Source organism: Neophocaena asiaeorientalis, unplaced genomic scaffold (genome assembly GCF_003031525.2).
Source record: "Neophocaena asiaeorientalis asiaeorientalis breed wild unplaced genomic scaffold, Neophocaena_asiaeorientalis_V1.1 scaffold242, whole genome shotgun sequence".
NCBI lineage: Eukaryota > Metazoa > Chordata > Mammalia > Artiodactyla > Phocoenidae > Neophocaena > Neophocaena asiaeorientalis.
In genome coordinates this window covers 7,419,442-7,438,939 of record NW_020172451.1, presented here as the reverse complement: position 1 = coordinate 7,438,939, position 19,498 = coordinate 7,419,442, and the positions used below count along the sequence as shown (strand labels likewise).

The window sequence follows — 19,498 nt, the reverse complement described above, 5'->3', positions numbered from 1 at the left end:
CAAAAAAAAAAAAAAAAAAAAAAAAAAGGAGGGCTGTGAGTTCTAGGATCAGACAGCCTGAGGCAGCCTTGTATTCAGTCTCACCTTGGATGTCACAGAGCCAGGCTGGCAGGATTGGGGCAGGTGGAGAGGAGGGAGCAGCTCGCACAAAGGCATGCAGGCAGGTGGGGAAGTGCACGCCACAGCCCAGAGCTGGACACAAGCCAGGCGAGTCCACTGGGGCCAAATGTGGAGGCCAGTGAACGAGAACACTAGTTTACCCAGGCCAACGTCCTGGTGGCTTGGATTTAAAATTCGATCTACGCATTTAACAAACACAGCACTTCCTGTGTGTCAGGCACAGTTCTAAGCTCTGTACAAATGTCAAGTGATCTCATCCTTTTTTTTTTTTTAATTATTTATTTATTTATGGCTGTGTTGAGTCTTCGTTGCTGTGCGCGGGCTTTCTCTAGTTGCAGCGAGCAGGGGCTACTCCTTGGTGCAGTGCACGGGCTTCTCATTGTGGTGGCTTCTCTTTGTTGCGGAGCACGGGCTCTAGGCGCACAGGCTTCAGTAGTTGTGGCACGTGGGCTCAGTATTTGTGGCTCGTGGGCTCTAGAGCACAGGCTCAGTAGTTGTGGCGCACGGGCTTAGTTGCTCCGCGGCATGTGGGGTCTTCCTGGACCAGGGCTCGAACCCATGTCCCCTGCATTGGCAGGGGGATTCTTAACCACTGCGCCACCAGGGAAGTCCCGATCTCATCCTTTTTACAGTAGAAGGAGGTGGATGACTGTATCATCCTCACTTTACAGACAAGGAAACGGGCCCAGAGGAGATGAGGAGCTTGGCAAGAACATAGGGCGAGCTTGAGCCCAGCTTTCCCTCCAACAGAAGGTCCACGGGTGGCAGTGGGATCCCACCTGGGCTGGTTCAGCCTGGGGCTGTAACTGGGGGAGGGGATACTGGTGATTCAGGAGTGGCACTTGCAGCTTTGAGCTGCGAACTCTCCCTGCCTGGAACATGCGTGGAGGGCTCTGTACAACACCTCCCTTGACGGGTAAGGAAACGGAGCTCAGAGGTTATATCCCTTCCCCTGAGGGCACTCCGGCAAGGGGCAGATGTGAGGCTTGTCTGACCGCACTCCCCCTGCCTCTGGCCTGTGCCCATCCAGCCCCCTGGTTAATTAGCATCAGCAGTAGTCACTTGGGGAGGGGCCTTGAGGGCCGGGCACTGTGGCCTTCCCAGCCTGTGTCTGTCTGACCTGCCCTGTCCTCTTCTCCACAGGGATCTTCCAATGGATTGGGGTCCATAGATGACATCGAAACAGGTAGTGTCCCTGACCTGAGGGGACGGGGTGGAGATGGGCCCTGGGGAGAGCTCAGCCCCTCCCTGCCAAGACCCCGGGAGGTCAGATGGGTCAAGCACCTGCCATCCCCGGCCCTGTAGACAGGGCTCCTGGGGGCTCCCTGCCCTGGGGACTACCTGAAGCATGAAAGAAAATAGTGGGTTCAGGAAAACAGACTCCCCTGCAGGGCAGGGAGAGCGTCCCTCCAGCCTGGGAGGGTGAGGGGCTGCCTCAGTGGGGTAGCAGTGGCCCTACCCCCTGCCGGGAGTCCACCTTTCCCCAAGTCCTCCTCTCCCTTTCTCTTCCTCACTGGCTTCCAGGAGGGGTCACATTTTAAAAGTGTCCTTGAGAGAGGGCATTGCATACCCCAGAGGTGGGCTATTCAGGCACTGACCAGGCCCATCGGAGGAACACTGCAGAACGAAAAGGCCCCTCTCCCACCCCATGGGGCCTCCCTTCACTACGGCCTAGCCTCCCCCGATGGGGTCAGGCCAGCAGGGCAGGCAGTGCTCCTGGCGGGAGCCAGGGAAAGGGGGGAAGGTGTTGGAGGAGACCTCAGGCCCTAGGACACCACCCCCAACTCCCACCAAGCAGGACCCCTGCAGCTACTGAGCCCACCCCCATCCACAGACTGCTACATGGACCTGCGAGTCCCCCCGGCCCCCCTCCCCTCCCCACCCCCCATGCCCCTCTTCCCTCACGTTCTGGCCCTGCTGGCCCCCCTGGACAGCAGCAGCGGGGCCCTCCCCGGCACCGAGAGTCTGGATGACTTCTCCGATGGGGACGTCTTCGGTCCGGAGCTGGACACCCTCCTGGACTCGCTGGTGAGCCATGCTGCCCCCTCCTCTTCCCGGAACCCTTCTCCCCGCCGGGACCCCATCACATCCATCCTCACGTCCCGTGTCGGGGGGAGGGAAGGCCCCATCTCACGTCGCAGTTGCAGAAACTGAGGCCTCGGGGGTAGGGGAGGGACTCGCTCTGGATAGAAACACAAAAGTGCAGAACGTGGGTCCAGAAGGGACTGTAAAGATCCCTGTGGCTCCACCTGTGGGACAGGTCGGGACTGAGGCCACCAGGCAGGGGCGGGGGGCGGGGCGAGGTGGGAGGGGTGGGGCGAGGTGGGGAGCCTCACCCGGGCCTGCCCAAGCCTGGGCGCTCGAGTTCTCCTCCAGCCTCTCCCTCTCCTCCCTCTGTTCCCACCTTGCAGTCTCTGGTGCAGGGCGGCCTGCCTGGCAGCGGTGTGCCCAGCGAGTTGCCCCAGCTGATACCCGTGTTCCCCGGCGGGACCCCGCTGCTGCCACCTGTGGTGGGTGGCTCCATCCCCGTCTCCAGCCCACTGCCCCCTGCCTCCTTCGGCCTCGTCATGGACCCCTCCAAGAAGCTGGCTGCCTCGGTGCTGGATGCCCTCGACCCGCCAGGCTCGGCGCTGGACTCCCTGGACCTGCTGCCGTACTCGGAGACCCGACTGGACACCCTTGACAGCTTCGGGTCGACCCGTGGCTCCCTGGACAAGCCCAGCTCCTTCATGGGTGAGACCTGGAGGGGCACATTCACCCCCACCCCCTGTGCAGTTGGGACTGTAACTCTTGTTTTGCCTCGTGGTCTGGGGCCGCGTCTTCCGGCTTTGTGTCTCCTGCAGTGCTCAGCACAGTACGGGGCTGAGGCCTGAGGGGCTGCATGTCTTGTTCAAGGTCAAAGAGCAGGGCTGGGGTAGTCCAGGATTCCAGGCTTGCAGTGTGGTGCTCTTCACCCAGCCTTCCAGGGCCCTGGGTTCACCAGATGGGTGCGCGGATGGTCCTGAGGCTGGGGGAGGGGGTGCCAGGTCGTGGGCTCCTCCAGCACCGCTCTGACCTAGGGACCCCACAAGGAAACAGACCCGCCTGGGCCTCTGCAGGATCGGCTTTCCGACAATCGGACCTAGCTCAGGGCTCTCACTGCCAAGTCGGGTGCGTGGGGCTGCAGAGGGCACAGATGGGCTTCACAGAGACTTCCTGGAGGAGGTAATAGCTGAGCAGGGTCACGTGCTGGCAGAGGAAGCAGTGCGACACAGGCCTAGCGATAGAGGGCCTGGCGGATGAGCAGAGGAGTCGGCCGGAGGGGGAGTGGGTCGGGGGCCTTGAAGGCCTGAGGCTAGTCTCACCGGACCCGCGAGCCGAGCTGAGGAGCTCGGGCTTTCTCCCGGGGGCTGTGGGGGTGCAGAAGGTGTAAGTACAGGGTGGGCACGCCCAGGCTGAGACATTTCTCTCTCCCCGGGCGGTGGCCCAAATGGGAGAGGATGTGTGGCCTGGATGGCTTCTCCTAGTTAGAAATACGGGAGAGAAAGTCCTCGGAGGGTCCTCCTGCCCTTCAGCGCAGGGCAGGTGACCCCTGTGTCTTCTTGCCCAGACGAAGCCGACTCACAGGACCATCGTCCCCTGAGCGGTACTCAGAGACCAGCCCCCTCGGTGAGTGACTCGGTGAGAATCGGTGCGCAGGTACCTCGTGCTCTCCGGGGGACGGAGGGGAAGTGGTTGTGGTCTCCAGAGTCAGGGGTGAGCCCTCAGCGTGGGATAAGGTGCTGCATCCCCCAAGGAGGCCAAGAGCGGACGGGCCAGAGATGGTCTCTTACCAGCCCTTCCAAATCCTTCCTGGCCCAGCCATGTGCTGGGAGGGTAAGCAGAGGGCACCACCCGCCGTTGTCTGGCCAAATCGGACATCAAGGCTCAGAGGAGTTAAGTAACCTCTCCAGGGTCAGTAACATCCGTGGTCTCAGGACTCAGCCAGGTTTGAGTTGAGGAGAGCACTTGACCAGGGCTTAGGTGGCCTGTACTCTGGCCTTGGCCTAGACACTAGCTGTGTGGCCCTGGGGAAGCCACCTAACCTCTCTGAGTTTTGCCTTCTTCCCCATCTGTTGATGCCTTGGGGGCTTGGGAGAAAGGATGGGAGTGGGGGAGGGCCTGTGCTTAGGCCCCAATCAGGGCCACTCCTGCTTCTCCACTTTCATGTTGGGTTTTAACTCAAGGAAAGGTTCTGGGCCAAGGTCGCTGTCACCCGTGCATCGCCACTAGGCTGATCTAATCCTGCTGGATTCTTGGATCATGTTACAAGGGGCTCCCCAGCTGGGAGGGTGGAGGAAGAGGGGTCCTGGGCTGCAGTTCTGCTCTTGGGTGGGATTGGGGGATGTCACAGTGCCCCCCAGCCTCTGGTGCCCAGGCTGGTTCTGGTGGCACCGGCCATCGTCCAGCACCCCAAATGGCCAACCTCCCCCTGTTACAGCCAGAGCCTTCCATGCCCAACACCGCCTTGCTCATCAAGAACCCCTTGGCTGCCACCCACGAGTTCAAGCAGGCGTGCCAGCTCTGCTACCCCAAAACAGGTAAGGTCACACCTTCATACTCCACCCTTCTGCCCAGAGATGCTGGGAATCTCAGGAGTGTAGAATCCCAGAATGGTAGAATCCCAGAATGACACAATCCAAGTGTACCAGTCAGAGATAAGTATGGGAAGACAGAAGCCCCACCAGCTACTCCGAGCAGACAGGGATGTCATGTGGGAGGCAGGGACTTTGAAAACTGCCAGAAAGCCTAGAGGAGTGGAAGCCCAGAGATTCCACCGGGCCTTTGGGCTACTTCTCCACAAGCTGAAGCCCAGAAGCCAGGGTCCGCCGCTTTCACACAGAGCCCAGGGGGCTGCTGAGATTGCTGGCCAGCATCACGGTCGCCCCACAGCCCAGAGGCTGAGGAAGGCAGGGTCCAGCTGGCTGCTGCAAAAACACGTCTGCCGAGGAAGGGCGGCCTGCACCTCTGTCCACATCCTCTCCGTCCACCTCTTGCTGGGTGAATTCAAACCTTGCCTAGAACGCAGAGGGCAGAGGAGTCTGGGAAATGTACTTCCTAGGCTTCCAGCCCTCAAATCCAAGGGAGACTGTAGGAGCAATTCAAAGTAGATGCCCAGTGTTGGTAGACACTTTTCAGCACACCTAGAATTTCAGAATTCTAGAATCATCTTTTTTTTTTTTTTTCTAATTTATTTTTTTTTTGGCTGCGTTGGGTCTTTGTTGCTGTGCGCGGGCTTTATCTAGTTGCAGAGAGCGGGGGCTACTCTTCATTGTGGTGCGTGGGCTTCTCATTGCGGTGGCTTCTCTTGTTGTAGAGCACGGGCTGTAGGCTTGTGGGCTCAGTAGTTGTGGCTCACGGGCTCTAGAGCGCAGGCTCAGTAGTTGTGGCACACGGGCTTAGTTGCTTCGCGACATGTGGGATCCTCCCGGACCAGGGCTCGAACCTGTGTCCCCCCCATTGGCAGGCGGATTCTTAACCATTGCGCCACCAGGGAAGTCCCAGAATTTCAGAATTCTAGACTCTAAGACTCGCAGTATTTCATTTGCCAGAATCCCATAGTTCCGACATTTTAGAATATTCTCTTGGTATCTCAGGGTTACAGATCTTACCAGTCTAGAGTTCTCCCTCTCAGAGGTGCTGACGTTGACAGGACACGCATGTCACGCATGTCACACGCATGTCACCCCTGACAGAGCCATCCTGCCAAAGCCCGCGGCCCCGTGTGGTGGGCAGCAGAGCGCCGTCTTGCTGGGTGGCTATGCCCATGAGGAAGTTTCTTCCTTGCACAGACCACACCAGCCTCCCCGATCTGCACGCCCACTGCTCGCTGCCCCCTGTGCTGGGGAAGCAGAGCCGCTGCACACCTGGTGCTGGCCCAGCCACGTCACGTGGGTCCCCACGAGGGACCTTGGTCCTCTTGGTCTCTTTGGGGAGACACCCTCCGCCCCATTGTTGGGGAGAGGAGGCCTTTGGTCAGAAGATTCGAGAGCACCAGGGAAGAGGCAAAGGAGCAGGGGAGGGAGGCCGAGTCTGGCAGTGCTTTTCCGGGGCAGGAAAAGAAAGGGACAGAGCCTGCTCTCTGCCAGGCACCGTCTTCATCATTTGTTCCAAAGAAACACTGAAGTGGTCAGGCTCACTGTAGAGGCAGGGTGGTGGTGGAAAGGGGGTGGGTGCTGAAAAGGGGCTCCCCTCTGCCCAAGCCCCCTGTCCCCAGGGAGCATATGGCAGGGAAGAGATGGCAGGAGCTGGCGGGAGGCCCAGGGGAAGGAGGCGGGCGTTTAGGCAGCAGGGCAGTCAGTCCCCATTGCTCAGGCCCGTTGGCTGTCACCATTCAGTTCTGCTTCCGGAACCAGTCCCTGTCCTCCCTGCCCCCACAGGCCCCAGGGCGGGCGACTACACCTACCGCGAGGGCCTTGAGCACAAGTGCAAGCGGGACATCCTGCTCGGCCGCCTCCGGAGCTCCGAGGACCAGACCTGGAAGCGGATCCGGCCCCGGCCAACCAAGACCAGCTTCGTGGGCTCCTACTACCTGTGCAAAGGTGGGTGGGCTGCAGCAGGGGCAGGTGGCACGGCCCAGGCCCAGCTTCTCACGCCCGGCCGCAGCTCTGCTTCTCATCACGGGCAGGCAGGTAGACAGACGGGTGTGGTCCATGAAGGAGGGATTCCCATCTCAGATCGAGCAGCTCCTGCCCTGACCAGCTCCACAGACAGGTGGGAGTGTTTGGATGTTACGCTCAAGCTGGGGCTTCACCAGCAGAATGCACTCCCGGGTGCAAGGCTCAGGTGGTTCACGGAGAGCTAGTTTCTGTTACGCTGCAGGGTCCCAAAGGGCTGTTGGAAGGATATGGAGAGAGAATCCATGTAAATCACTGGGGACTGGCCCACAGTAAGGGCTTGATAAACACTAGCTTTTAAAATTTAATAGGCTGTTGTCATTTTCCTCACTTCTGGCTCATGTCATTTGGTTGACATTTAGTGGACATTTGGCAGGTACCTCATTTGCTTTCTTCTACTCCCAAACCAAGCATCTCGGTGCAGTCTGCACAGCAGGACATAAACAGTCTTGATATTGTTAAGTGTTTCATAGTGTCGCCCTTCTGTACCCACCATCACACATCCTCATGACAGCTCTGGGTGAGGAAGGAGACTTTGGGAGTCTGTTCCAGGCTCCGCCTTTGTCCCCCGACCCAGCCCGTGGCAGTAGCCCACCCAGGCTTCCTGGATCAGCTCTTTGTCTGCCCAGGTGGATCTTAAAGACTTGTCATTTCTGAGCTCGCAGGCCCCCGCCAGCCATGCCCTGGCCAGCGTGGATGGAGTCCCAATTCTACGAGGCCTACAAGTCCCCGTCTGCCCTAAGCATTCCCCAGATACGCTGAACCCTGACTCCTTTGCACATGCTGTGCCCTTTGAACTTGGTCATCCTCTGCTCCTCCTTCAAGCAGCACCTGGATCTTGGGAAGCCCTTCCCTGCAGGCCTCCCCACTGGGTGTGGAGCTGGTCGCAGTGCAGAGCAGTCTGTGAGGTCACCTGGCCATCCGGCCTGCTCATCTTCGTGTGCCTGCAAGCTTGGCAGGGGGCTGGAATGGGGCGGACTTAGAAAGAGGGTGAGGGAGGGAGAAAAAGAAAGAAAAACAGTTCCCACCCCCAGGAAATGGCGGGTCTCTGGATTATAAACCTGCTGCCTTCCCTGCTCCCTGGCCCCCGGGAGTTTTATTTATTGTTTCACTTAATCCACACAACAACCGTGTTCTCTGTTTATGGACAGACAGCTAAGGCTCAGGAATAACGGGATCCCAGCCCAAGTCTGCTGGACCCCAAGGCCCATGCCTTCCTGAACCAGTGGTATATTTTCCTGGTGCAGAATAAAGATAAAACGGCTTGTGTATGTCTACAAAGCCCTTTTCCCACCTGTCGCCTTGCCTGACCCATACCAGGCAGCCTTGTGGGGTGGTGGAGCCGCGGCGACCGCCATGCTTTGCACGGGAAGGTGCAGATCTGGCCCCCACACCCAAGTGTAGAACAAAGAAGGGCCTGGCCTGGGAAGCGCTCTCCCTGAGCTCCGCCGCTCCACCCCTGCCAAGCCTTCCTGCTCCGCAGGCCCCACCGGGGGTGCTGTGGGCTGCCATCCCGCCTGGCGGAACGTGTGTCCTGTTGCCTCTTTGCAGACATGATTAACAAGCAGGACTGTAAGTACGGGGATAACTGCACCTTCGCCTACCATCAGGAGGAGATCGACGTGTGGACGGAGGAGCGGAAGGGCACCCTCAACCGCGACCTGCTCTTCGACCCGTTGGGGGGCGTCAAGCGCGGCAGCCTCACCATCGCCAAGCTCCTCAAGGAGCACCAGGGCATCTTCACGTTCCTCTGTGAGGTACTGGCCCCTCCACGGTCGATTCACAGATAGGGCTGGGGAGGGGCTCCCGCGGGCTCCACTGTGGACTGTCGGCCCTGGGACCCGTGGGTTTTGGAGGCCTGACCTTAGAATCCACAGGTCCTGGGAGTTTCAGAAAGTTAGACCCATACGCTCCCATCGCGCTAGAGCCCAGATCCTATCCAGTCCCCTCATTGTTCGGAGCTGGAAACTGAGGCCAGAAAGAGAAGTAACCACATCTGCTCTTTGCTTCCTGCCATCGTAGGCCAGACTCAGGTGCTCTAGGAACTCATCCCAACCCACCCCATGCCCCCTCGTCCAGCTGTGCTGGCTTCAATGCCCACTGCACCTTTCTGTCCACTTCCCTGCCTGTGTCCACGCTGTGCCCTCTCCGTGGGGTGCCCTCGCCGTGTGTCTACGTCTTGGACCCTCTGAGGCTCAGCTCTGATCCCAGCAGCTCCACCAAGCTGTTCATTTCCTCCCCAAAGCTGTCACGGAAGACGCTGCTGGCCCCCTGCCTCCCCACCCAGGCGTGGTGTGATGAGGGCAGGGACGGTGTCAGGTCCATCTCCGTGAAGGGAGGGTGCTGGGTCCAGGTTGCTGGCAGGGTTCGGTGCTGCTCGGCCAGCCCCCATCCATCACACAGCCGGCCCTTCCCTCCAACTCTTAGAGCAGGTGGGCTGCCCTCTCCCTTTAGGGGATCACAGCCCACAGCCTGGTGGCTGCATATACTTTACAAAGGACCTGAAGTTCTATTAGATCTTTTTCCAGCTTCACAGTGAAGATGTGGGACAGAGCAGGTGTGGTTTCCCCCAGGTTACAGTTGAGGAAACTGAGACTCAGAGATATGGAGTAACCCCTGCCCCAGGCGTTTGCAGTGGTGGGATCAGAGAGGTGGGGACCACAGATCCTGGAATTCCCTTCCTCACTCCCCTGACTCAGGGCAGGGCTTGCAGGGACCCAGTCTGTCCCTCCTGGGTGGCCATGCTGCATCCCAGCCCACCCCCTCCCTGGGCAGATCTGCTTTGACAGTAAACCCCGGATCATCAGCAAAGGCACCAAGGACTCTCCGTCTGTCTGCTCCAACCTGGCTGCCAAGCATAGCTTCTATAACAACAAGTGAGTGGGACCCACAGCCGGACCCATGGCCAGGCCTGGGGTGGGGCGGGTGGAGAGTCCCCCTGGGGCAGCTTGGATGCCTGGGGAGCAGAGTGTGGGCCTAGGATGTCAAGGCAAGGGGTAGGATTTGGGACTCAGGTCCAGCATCCACCTGGAAAGGACAGAACCACATTTATTGAGCATTTTCTATATTCCAAGCGTTCTCTTGGGTATTTTAATGATCTTGGCAGTCCTGTGGGGAGGAGTGTCTCTGATGAACAGATGAGAAAACTGAGGCTTGGAAGCAGCTTACTCAGCCGGCAGGTGGGGGCCACATCCCTGACTCCCATCCAGCACCCTCCACTGTCCCAGCATGGGCGTTGGACAGGGAGTGGGAGGGGCTGGGTGGGCTCCGGCACCCACCTGCGCTCCCTCTGACTCCTCTTGGCTGTGCCCCAGCATGGCTGATGGAGCCCAGGCCCTGAGGTCAGACAGAGTTGGGTCCAAATCCCAGCTTGGACAATGGTCTGTTTTATGTCCTCTGGCCACTGTGACCCTTGGTTTCCTCATCCGTAAAGTGAATGATGATCCCAGTCTCCTAGGGTTGCTATGAAGGTAATTAAAATTCCCAGGCCAGAGGAGATACTCGATTATTACTCCTCCGGGTGCAGGACCAGCTCTGGAGCATCGAGCTGGGGAACCTGAGAGAGATGCCCCCTTCTCCCAGCCTCGCAGCAGGTGGGGTCTGGTGCCCTCCTCCTGCTGGCAGCTGTGGCTTTGAGCTGTCCGCAGGTCAAGGCCGGGAGAGGGGCACACAGCTGAGGCCCAAACCAGAACTGCCTGAGCGTAGGACCCCCACCTCTTCCCTCCTGTGCCAGCAGTTAATAGGCGGGAGGCACCCACGGAGGAGCCCCTCCCGTGGGTGAACGGCACTGACCCTGGGGAGGGGGCCCCGACCGGGAATGGGCGGGATGCGGACTGCATTGTGCGCCCCCCATCCTGCCCGCCAGGTGCCTGGTGCACATCGTCCGCTCCACCTCCCTCAAGTACTCCAAGGTCCGCCAGTTCCAGGAGCACTTCCAGTTCGACGTGTGCCGCCACGAGGTGCGCTACGGCTGCCTGCGGGAGGACAGCTGCCACTTCGCCCACAGCTTCATAGAGCTCAAAGTCTGGCTGCTGCAGCAGTATTCAGGTGAGGGCGAGGGGCTGCACAGTTCAGAGGAGGGCGGTGCCGGGCTGTGGGGCTGCAGAGGAGCCAGTGCTTCCTGGACGTCACAGGACGCGCAGGCTCTGCATCAGGGAGCTTGCAGGCCCAGAAGACCCTGGATTTCTCCCTGTGTGGCACTGCCAGGGGGACACGCGGGGAGAAGGGCAGGGAGGCAGAGCCCCGCGGGCCACCTGGGGGATCTGGTCATCAGCGGCCCCTCACTGAGCCTCCACTGGTCCTCTGTGAGGGGATGATGTCAGCTCGGCCTCAGGAATGAGGAGGTGGAAAGCCGCTCGTTTTCTCGCTCACCTAATGGGACTCCCTGAGCACCTGCGCTGTCAGGGGCTTGAGCAAAAATGAGTCGGGGCCCTGGTGTGTGTACGCGAGGGCAAGGCAGACAGTCTGACGGGGAGGTACCAGGCCCTACGCCCATCTGCTCCGGGGTGCACACTGTCCCCCACCGCCTGTCATCGTCTGCCTAGCGGCATTGTTGTGTGTGTGTGGAACATAAAATAATGGCGCGTCTAACAATCGTTGTCTTCTTCGAGCTGATGAAATAGGGTGATAGAATTTCAGATGTGCATCAGTTGTGTGAGGAAAGTAAAGCAAGCAATAGGATGGAGAGGGACTCGGGGTGGGGGCATTTGGGATAAGATAGTCTGGGAAGGCCTCTCAGAGGAGGTGACATTTGAGCAAGGAAGGGCAGGGAGAGCATTCCAGGCAGAGGGAACAGCAAGGCTGGAGGCCCTGAAGCAGGAGCAAGCTTGGTACAGAAGGAAGGATGTCCTTCTGTATGTGGGGATGTGAGGGCAGAGCAGCTTGCCCCTGGGGGGCGGGGGGGCGTGTCGGAGATGAGGCCTAAGAGGTTGGCAGGGACCCAAGCGTGAAAAAACCTCTAGATGGTACACAGAAATAGTTGGGGTTGTTCTAAATACAGTGTGCAGGGCTTCCCTGGTGGCGCAGTGGTTGAGAGTCCGCCTGCCGATGCAGGGGACACGGGTTCGTGCCCCAGTCCGGGAAGATCCCACATGCCGCGGAGCAGCTGGGCCCGTGAGCCATGGCCGCTGAGCCTGCGCGTCCGGAGCCTGTTGCTCCACAACGGGAGAGGCCACAACAGTGAGAGGCCCGCGTACCGCAAAAAAATAAATAAATACGGTGTGCAGGGTTTGGGGGTAGGGGTTTGAGTAGGTAGAGTTGTATGACCTGCTCGGTGTCTTTAAGAAGTTGCTCTGGCTGCTGCGTGGAGAACTGAGGGGCCAAGGGCAGATGGAGGGAGACCTGGGAGGGTGTGGCTCAAGCCAGGGTGGCAGCGGGTGGAAGTGGTAGAAGTGATGAGATTCTGGGTGTGTTTTGATGGTGGAGCCAACGGGAGCTGATGGACCAGATATGAAGTATGAGACGAAGGACGGCATCAGGTCGACCCCAGTGGGGTTACCGTGTTCTGAGGAGGGGAGGCTTCAGGAGGAACAGGTTGGGATCACATCAGGGCTCGAGTGGGGCGTGGGGAGTCTGAGCTGCCTGTTGGACTTCAAGTGGAGAGGTTGAGCAGGCAGCCACGTGTGGGGGTCTGCAAGGTCATGGGAGAGCCCTGGGCTAGAGGTACATCCATCAGCAAGAAGATGGGTGTCAAGCACATGCCTGGCCCAGAGTAAGCCCCTGATGGCGAGTGGCCTTGGGGGAGCAGCAACCATAGGGCCAGGTCGAAAACTAAATCAGCTCTGGAAGAGGGACTAGAAGGCCGTAAGGGGTTGGGAGGAGGGTGGGCCTCATGGAAGAGGCTGTGAGCTGCCCCTCGGAGGTGGGCGCAGTGTCCACAGTCACATTGGGAGGGTCTGGGCCACAAGGTTTGGGTATTTGCCCTTTGCCGACTGGCAGTGAAGGGCCCTGGCCCCTCGGTGATCTGGGGAGCCGGGCCGGGCCAGGCACAGAGCCTTAAGAACCAGCACGCTAGAGGCTGCCAAGCAGGGCTCAGGCTTGAGGCCCCGCTGAGGGAGGCGGAGGCCAAGGGAGGGGGCTGAGCACCTGGCCCGAGGGACAGGGCCACGGGCGTGGGTGCGGAGAGGCCCCTGCCATGCTGCCGAGCCCACATCTTGCTCCTGCATTTTATTCTCTGTGTGAGCCTGGAGCAGGCCTCTGTCTGTTCCCAACTGCAGATGAACCAACAGGCCCAGACAGGATGAGTGGTTTCCCTGTTCCCCTCATCTTTCCACGGCCTAACTGGGGAGTGGGGCTCCTCCCTGGGCCTGGGGTGGTACCAGCACCTTGCAGACCCCCTGCCTTTCTCCTCACTGAGCTCCAGGGATGCTGTGTCTGCTCCCCCCTCACCAGGCATGACCCACGAAGACATCGTCCAGGAATCCAAGAAATACTGGCAGCAGATGGAGGCACACGCAGGGAAGGCCAGCAGCAGCTTGGTAAGACCCCAGGCTGGCCTTGGGGGTGAGGTCAGCCCCCACGAGGGCCATCCCCCATCCCTTTACCTGGACATAATTTATTTACCAGGAAATTGTAAGGAGAGTATGAAGAATTTGTGTATACCTTTTTCTGGATTCCCCGGATGTTAACATTTTACTACTTTCCACACTCACTTTGTCCTGTGTGTATGCGTGTGTACGTACACACATACACATTTATTTACAGAAATATACTTTTCTGAACCACTAGGGAGTAAGTTGTAGACAGGATGCCCCATTACTCCTAAAAACTTTAGTGTAAAAATAAGGACTTCCCTGACCGTCCAGTGGTTAAGACACCACGCTTCCAATGCAGGGTGCGCAGGTTCGACCCCCGGTTGGGGAACAAAGATCCCACATGGCCAAAAAATAAATCAATAAGTAAGTAAATATAAGGACACTTTCTTACATAATAACCACAGTACAGTTATCAACATCACAAAATTCACATTGGTGGACTTATCCGAATCGTGGTGTGCTATTATTCAGATTTTGTGAATCCTCCCCAAATCCCAGCAACACACTGCATTCATTTGTAGTGTCTTTAATCGCCTTTAGTCTAGAGCAGTTCCTCAGTCTTTCTTTGTCTTTAGTGACATTGGCATTTTTGAAGAGGCAGTTGTTTTGTAAAAGGCCCATCCCTTTGGGATTGTCTGATCGGGCAGGCACGTCATCTCCATCTGTCCCTTCACCAGCAATACCTTGGTAACTTGATTAAAGATGCCTCCACAGTAAAGCTTTCTCTACTATGAAGTTACCCTTTCCTCCTTTGTAATTAATGAATATCTTCCAGGGAGGTCCTTGGAGACCATGTAAATGTCCTGGTATTCCTCAGCCTTTTCCACCACTGCTTGTTTCACCTCCCACCCCTCTGGATCCTCACCCTGGTCCTGAGGACGTGAGCTGGGGCGCAGTAGTGTTTGCAGGCAGGAAGACTGAGGCTCAGAACACGCTAGAGACTTGCCCGGGGCGCACGGAGCGGAGTAGGTCCCGGGTTCTCTGACAGCTTCTCTAGAGCTCGCTCAGCTCCCTCCCCACCTGCACCATCCCCATCACCCCTAGGGTTCCTCATATGAAATGGGGATCAGGGCCCAGGAGACAGTGAATGTGAGGTGAGGCCTCTCGCCATCCACACACGAGGGATGACTCCCTCACCATGCCAGGCCCACGCACTGGTCACCTTGGGAGAAGCCTGGGCCTCTGGTCCCTCTTGAGGCCTGCCTGGGTGTGGCAGTGAGCCAGGGAGCAGCGCAGGCTGACCGGTGGGGTAGGCCTGGGCCAGTCTGGCAGACAGGGCTGCCCGGCCCCCCTGGCCTTCCCCCCGTCTCCCTACCCCCTCGTTCCTGGTCCTTTTTCTTCCTCTCCCCTCTTCCTAGTTGCTCCTGTCCTCTGCCCCTCTCCTGTTCGGTCCTCTTCCCCAACCGCCACATGGTTTATTTTTGCTCCTGGCCAGGAGCCTGGCTGGGAAGCAGTGCGGGGCTCAGGCTGGACCTGCAGCGTCATCTGGTAAAGAGAACACTGAGTCTTCACCACCTCCTATCCCCCTGACCCCCCTGCATCCTGCCCACCCAAGATGCCACTCTCAGGCCTGGCTCAGGAATGGGGCTTCTGTGCCGGACCTGGCTGTGGCCCAGGCATGAGGCATCTTGCTTGCTTGCCATCAGAGGGTGGGGCCAGTGGCAGTGTGAGGCCAAGGACAGGATGCCAGGGTAGAAGCTGCTCATGCCTGGTGCCCGTGGTGCAGCTGTGCCGTCCTACAGAAAAGCATGAGCCCCTGCCTCGCACCAGGTCCCTATCCTCGGGCCACTTACCCGTGGCAGGGTTAGTAACCTCTCTGAGCCTCTGCTTCTGCTCAGTCAAATGAGAATGACCCCTACCGCCCCCAGGGCTGTCGAGTCTGTGCAGTTGTGAAAAGGAAGCTCAGTGGGCCGGCATGGCTGTTCCCTAGAGCAGTGGCTAAACCACAGCACCCCTCCGGACCCCACTTACCTCATCCGTGAAATGGGCCTTCTTACACTTCTGTGAGAATCAGTGGAACATCTAGAAGTCTATAGTGACACGGATAAGCCTCCTGTCTGCTTTAGCCAGACCGTGTCCCAGTTACAGAGGCAGGATTTTACTTTGTTGTCTGGATATGTATTATCCTGGGGCTGAGCCAGGCCGCAAGTCTCCCAGCCAGGGGTCAATCGGCGCCCAACAAAGTGAGAGCCCCCTGCTGCTCAGGGGAGGCCCTGGGCTAGGCAGTGCCGAGGACACAGGTACTCCTGTGTCAGAGGAGGAAGAGCGGAGGGGTGACTCCCCATCTGAGGCTCCAGGGAGGATGGGAAGGCTCTAGCTAGCAGGAGGGACAGCAGGGTGGCCAGCACAGCTGGGCGAGGGGGTTGCAGGTGGCAGGAGACAAGGCTGGGTGGGCACTTTTTCTGCCTCTCACCCCCCCACCCTTTCCCAGGCAGGGGTGCAGAAGAGCAGGCCCTCCTGCCTGCAGGGGAAGGGCTGAGGCAGAGGACGGGGAGTGAACATGGTGGGGTCTTTGAGAGTCCAGGGCTGGTGCCCAGATGTCTGTCCCACCACCTGAGGCAGCCTCCTCCATCCCCACTCTCTGCGGGTGCATCCCACCTTCTAGGCTCTGCTCTCCACCAGGCCTGGCCCTCATAACTAGATGAGTCAGTCAACATGAGGTAATTCAGGTACTATGGGGGCCCATAGGATGGGCAGCTGCCACCTAGGAGAGCTTCAGGGAAAGCCTCCTGAAGGAGGTAGTGCTTGAGCTGGGTTTTGAAAGTTTTCAGAACAAGCCTGATGAAGAATGGAGAAGGGCATTCCAGGCAGAGGGAACAGCATGTGCAAAAGCAGGGAGATGTGAGGTCGAATGCTGTGCCCAGGGACACGCCAGCAGCTCCAGCAAGCGGGCCCGTGGGAAATAGCCAGTTACGGCAGAGAGCACTCCATCTGGAATCCAAGGCCTGGCTCCCACCCTGAGAGGCCATGGGCCTGGAGTTAGGGGGTCACTTCCCACCACCAAGTGGTAGTGGACCAGCCCACAAGGCTCCAGGTGGCCCTGATGCTCCCGGAGGCCACCTGTATATCAGACCCCGGGGCCTCAGCCTGGTGCCTGTGGCTTCATCAGTGCGTCTCCTCCGCAGGGTGCCCCGCGGACCCATGGGCCTAGCACCTTTGACCTGCAGATGAAGTTTGTGTGTGGCCAGTGCTGGAGGAACGGGCAGGTGGTGGAGCCTGACAAGGACCTCAAGTACTGCAGCGCCAAGGCCCGGCACTGGTGAGCCAGGTGCCGGGCGGGGGCACGGGCAGGGTGGGGACCACCTAAGCACCGCAGGCGAGGAAGCCAGGCTCTCTGTGGAGGTCACACAGCCCGCTCTATCCTGCAGCTGGACCAAGGAGCGGCGGGTCCTCCTGGTGATGTCCAAGGCCAAGAGGAAGTGGGTGTCGGTGAGGCCGCTGCCGTCCATTCGCAACTTCCCACAGCAATACGATGTGAGGCGCTGGGGTGGGGTGCAGGGTGGCAGCGGGACCTCGGATATGGGGCCGTGGGGCCCCAGGAGGGCTTGCCCGCTGGCGGGGCAGTGACACAGTCCGGCGAGACTCAGCAGGATCTCCCCATGCCTGCCCTGCAGCTCTGCATCCATGCGCAGAACGGCCGCAAGTGCCAGTACGTGGGGAACTGCTCCTTCGCGCACAGCCCGGAGGAGAGGGACATGTGGACGTTCATGAAGGAGAACAAGAGTGAGTGGGCAGGGCGGGGCTGACCCGGACACCCCCCTCGTCGGCAGGCCCAAGCGCACCTGCTGAGCCTCGCTTGGCCACGCGGGCCCCACTCCGGCTGCACCGGGCTGAGCCCTCTCTGGGTCTCCAGTTGACCGGGCAGCCCAGCAGCAGGGGTCCCATAGGGGTCGAGGGACAGAGTAGAGGGAGAATCCCCTCTCACCAGGCCCTGCATCCCCTATTGCCCATCAGTCCTGGACATGCAACAGACCTATGACATGTGGCTGAAGAAGCACAACCCAGGGAAGCCGGGGGAAGGGACGCCCATCAGTTCTCGGGAGGGGGAGAAGCAGATCCAGATGCCCACGGACTACGCCGACATCATGGTAACACCCCATCCCCTGGGGGCCCTGGTCCGAGCCTGACCCGGAGCAGCTGTGCAGAGGGGCTCAGCCTCCCTGGGGGAAGTGGTTCCGGCACAGGTGGGAGGAGCGGGCGCCCACGGTGGCTGTGTCCCCAGATGGGTTACCACTGCTGGCTCTGCGGCAAGAACAGCAACAGCAAGAAGCAGTGGCAGCAGCACATCCAGTCTGAGAAGCACAAGGAGAAGGTCTTCACGTCTGACAGCGACGCTAGTGGCTGGGCCTACCGCTTCCCCATGGGCGAGTTCCGGCTCTGCGAAAGGTGCCCCCGGGAGGGCAGGGCTGGGCGGGCTGTGGGGCGGCCTGAAAAGGCGGAGGCCACGGCCAGCTCTGGCTCCACTTGGCCTGGAGGTGGCATAAGGCGGGGTGGGGATGTCCAGAAAGACAGCTGCTCCTGGGTGTGAGGACCCGGGAGTGGGGCGGAGTGGCGTTGGAGGTGGGGACCCGTCGCCAGGCCACGCCCGCTTTCCCCGGGGCTGATGCTGCATGGGGAGAGGCTTGTCGGGGGAGGCGGAGTGGCCGGCCCCAGGTCCGGCAGCCCGTGGAGGAAAGGGCACAGGGCTCGGGCAGTGAGCCTCCTGCCACCCACAGGCTCCAGAAGGGCAAGGCCTGCCCGGACGGGGACAAGTGCCGCTGCGCTCACGGGCAGGAGGAGCTCAACGAGTGGCTGGACCGGCGCGAGGTGCTGAAGCAGAAGCTGGCCAAGGCCCGCAAGGACATGCTTCTGTGCCCACGGGATGACGACTTCGGCAAATACAACTTCCTGCTGCAGGAGGACGGGAATGCCACTGGTGCCGCCCCAGAAGCCCCTGCTGCTGCCTCCGTCACTGGGGAGTAGACCAGCTCCTGGCTGTGGGTGAAGTCCTAGGATCGGGGGCAGGGGTGGGCACGGAGCGCCTGATAGGAGGGCCGGGGCAGGCCAGGGCTGGGTCTGGGGCCCCCAGCCATCCTCTCTGCCCCCACTGCCCCAGTGCATACCCAGGTGCACGAGCTGCAGCCCCACTCGGTCCCAGGGTCCTCATCCTGCTGAAGCCCTGGGCAGGTCCTCCCCTCCCCAACCCCGGCTCTCCTGGTTGCGGAGGGAGGGGCCTGGTTGACCCCTCCAGCTTCAGCCTACAGCTTTAACTTCCGTCTACTCCTAAAGGGGGCCCAGCGCTCAGGGCTGGGGAGCGTGGGGTCCCCACTTGAATCTGCAGCAGAAGGGTCCTTCCCCCTGCGCCACCCTCACCCCTCCCCACCTCCCCTGGGGGCAGATCAGGATAGAACAGAGGGCAGGAGGCCCCACCCAGCTTTAAAATGCAGCCCCAGGTTGGACTGGGGATACTGTACAAGTCACTTACCCTCTGGGACCTCAGTTTCCCCTCTGGTTGGAAGAGTGGGAGGGGCTGGGCTACATGATCTCTGGAGCCTGACCAAGGAGCGTGGCTCTCTGGTGAGGCCACCAGCCCAGCCCCTCTCCTTTGTGGGCCGCTGAATGTAGATTGTAGGTCGTCAGAGGCTTCAGAGATGACCCAGCCCAGACCCCCATTTTGCAGATAGAAAAACAGGCCTAGAAGGAAGGAGTTCTCTACCCAGCATCTCCAGCCCACCGCACGGTAGAGCTGGAATGCAGACTGCGGTCACAAGACTCAGGGCCAGTTATCAGCTGGAGCCTCCAGGCTCTTGGCAGGGATGTGACAGTCTCTGAATCCGCTGGAATCCCGGCAGCACCGCCCAGGGGTTGGTTGTGTCAGCGCCCTGTAGAGGGACAGTCCCCTCTGAGGATGGTCCTAAGGAGTATAGCAGCAAAGGTCACTTCCCCATGGCTGCTCCCGGAGAGGTGGTACCTGGCAGGGCACCCGTGGGCTCAGGTTCTGCACGAGGTACTGGGGGGATTGGGAGGGTGGGCGGTCAGGGGACATGGAGAGAAGGGAGACTTAACCGTGGGCAGCATGGGCTACTCCAGGATCGGACACAGCCCCTCTTTCTTGGGGACTCAGAAGAGTCCTTTCCCTTTCTCCCCTAGACCCAGACATACAATTAGGACCATCCATCCCAGCCCCTCCCTGGTCCCGACCCTGCCAGCTGCCTGGGACCCCAGTTGACC

The 19,498-nt window shown here is 59.8% G+C and overlaps 1 protein-coding gene across 1 annotated transcript in view; it reads left to right on the top strand.

Annotated features, from left to right (window-relative positions):
• Positions 1-19,498, top strand: part of ZC3H7B (zinc finger CCCH-type containing 7B) — a 33,001-nt gene that overhangs the window by 12,071 nt on the left and 1,432 nt on the right. The window contains exons 7-22 of the mRNA XM_024737516.1: positions 1,264-1,306; positions 1,955-2,148; positions 2,532-2,853; positions 3,710-3,768; positions 4,580-4,679; positions 6,519-6,680; positions 8,307-8,512; positions 9,531-9,631; positions 10,621-10,802; positions 13,146-13,231; positions 16,414-16,547; positions 16,657-16,762; positions 16,903-17,011; positions 17,243-17,376; positions 17,511-17,674; positions 18,004-18,264. Of these exons, the coding sequence (XP_024593284.1) occupies positions 1,264-1,306; positions 1,955-2,148; positions 2,532-2,853; positions 3,710-3,768; positions 4,580-4,679; positions 6,519-6,680; positions 8,307-8,512; positions 9,531-9,631; positions 10,621-10,802; positions 13,146-13,231; positions 16,414-16,547; positions 16,657-16,762; positions 16,903-17,011; positions 17,243-17,376; positions 17,511-17,674; positions 18,004-18,250 (2,349 nt within the window). The 3' untranslated portion in view covers positions 18,251-18,264. The remainder of the gene's footprint in view (positions 1-1,263; positions 1,307-1,954; positions 2,149-2,531; positions 2,854-3,709; positions 3,769-4,579; positions 4,680-6,518; positions 6,681-8,306; positions 8,513-9,530; positions 9,632-10,620; positions 10,803-13,145; positions 13,232-16,413; positions 16,548-16,656; positions 16,763-16,902; positions 17,012-17,242; positions 17,377-17,510; positions 17,675-18,003; positions 18,265-19,498) is intronic.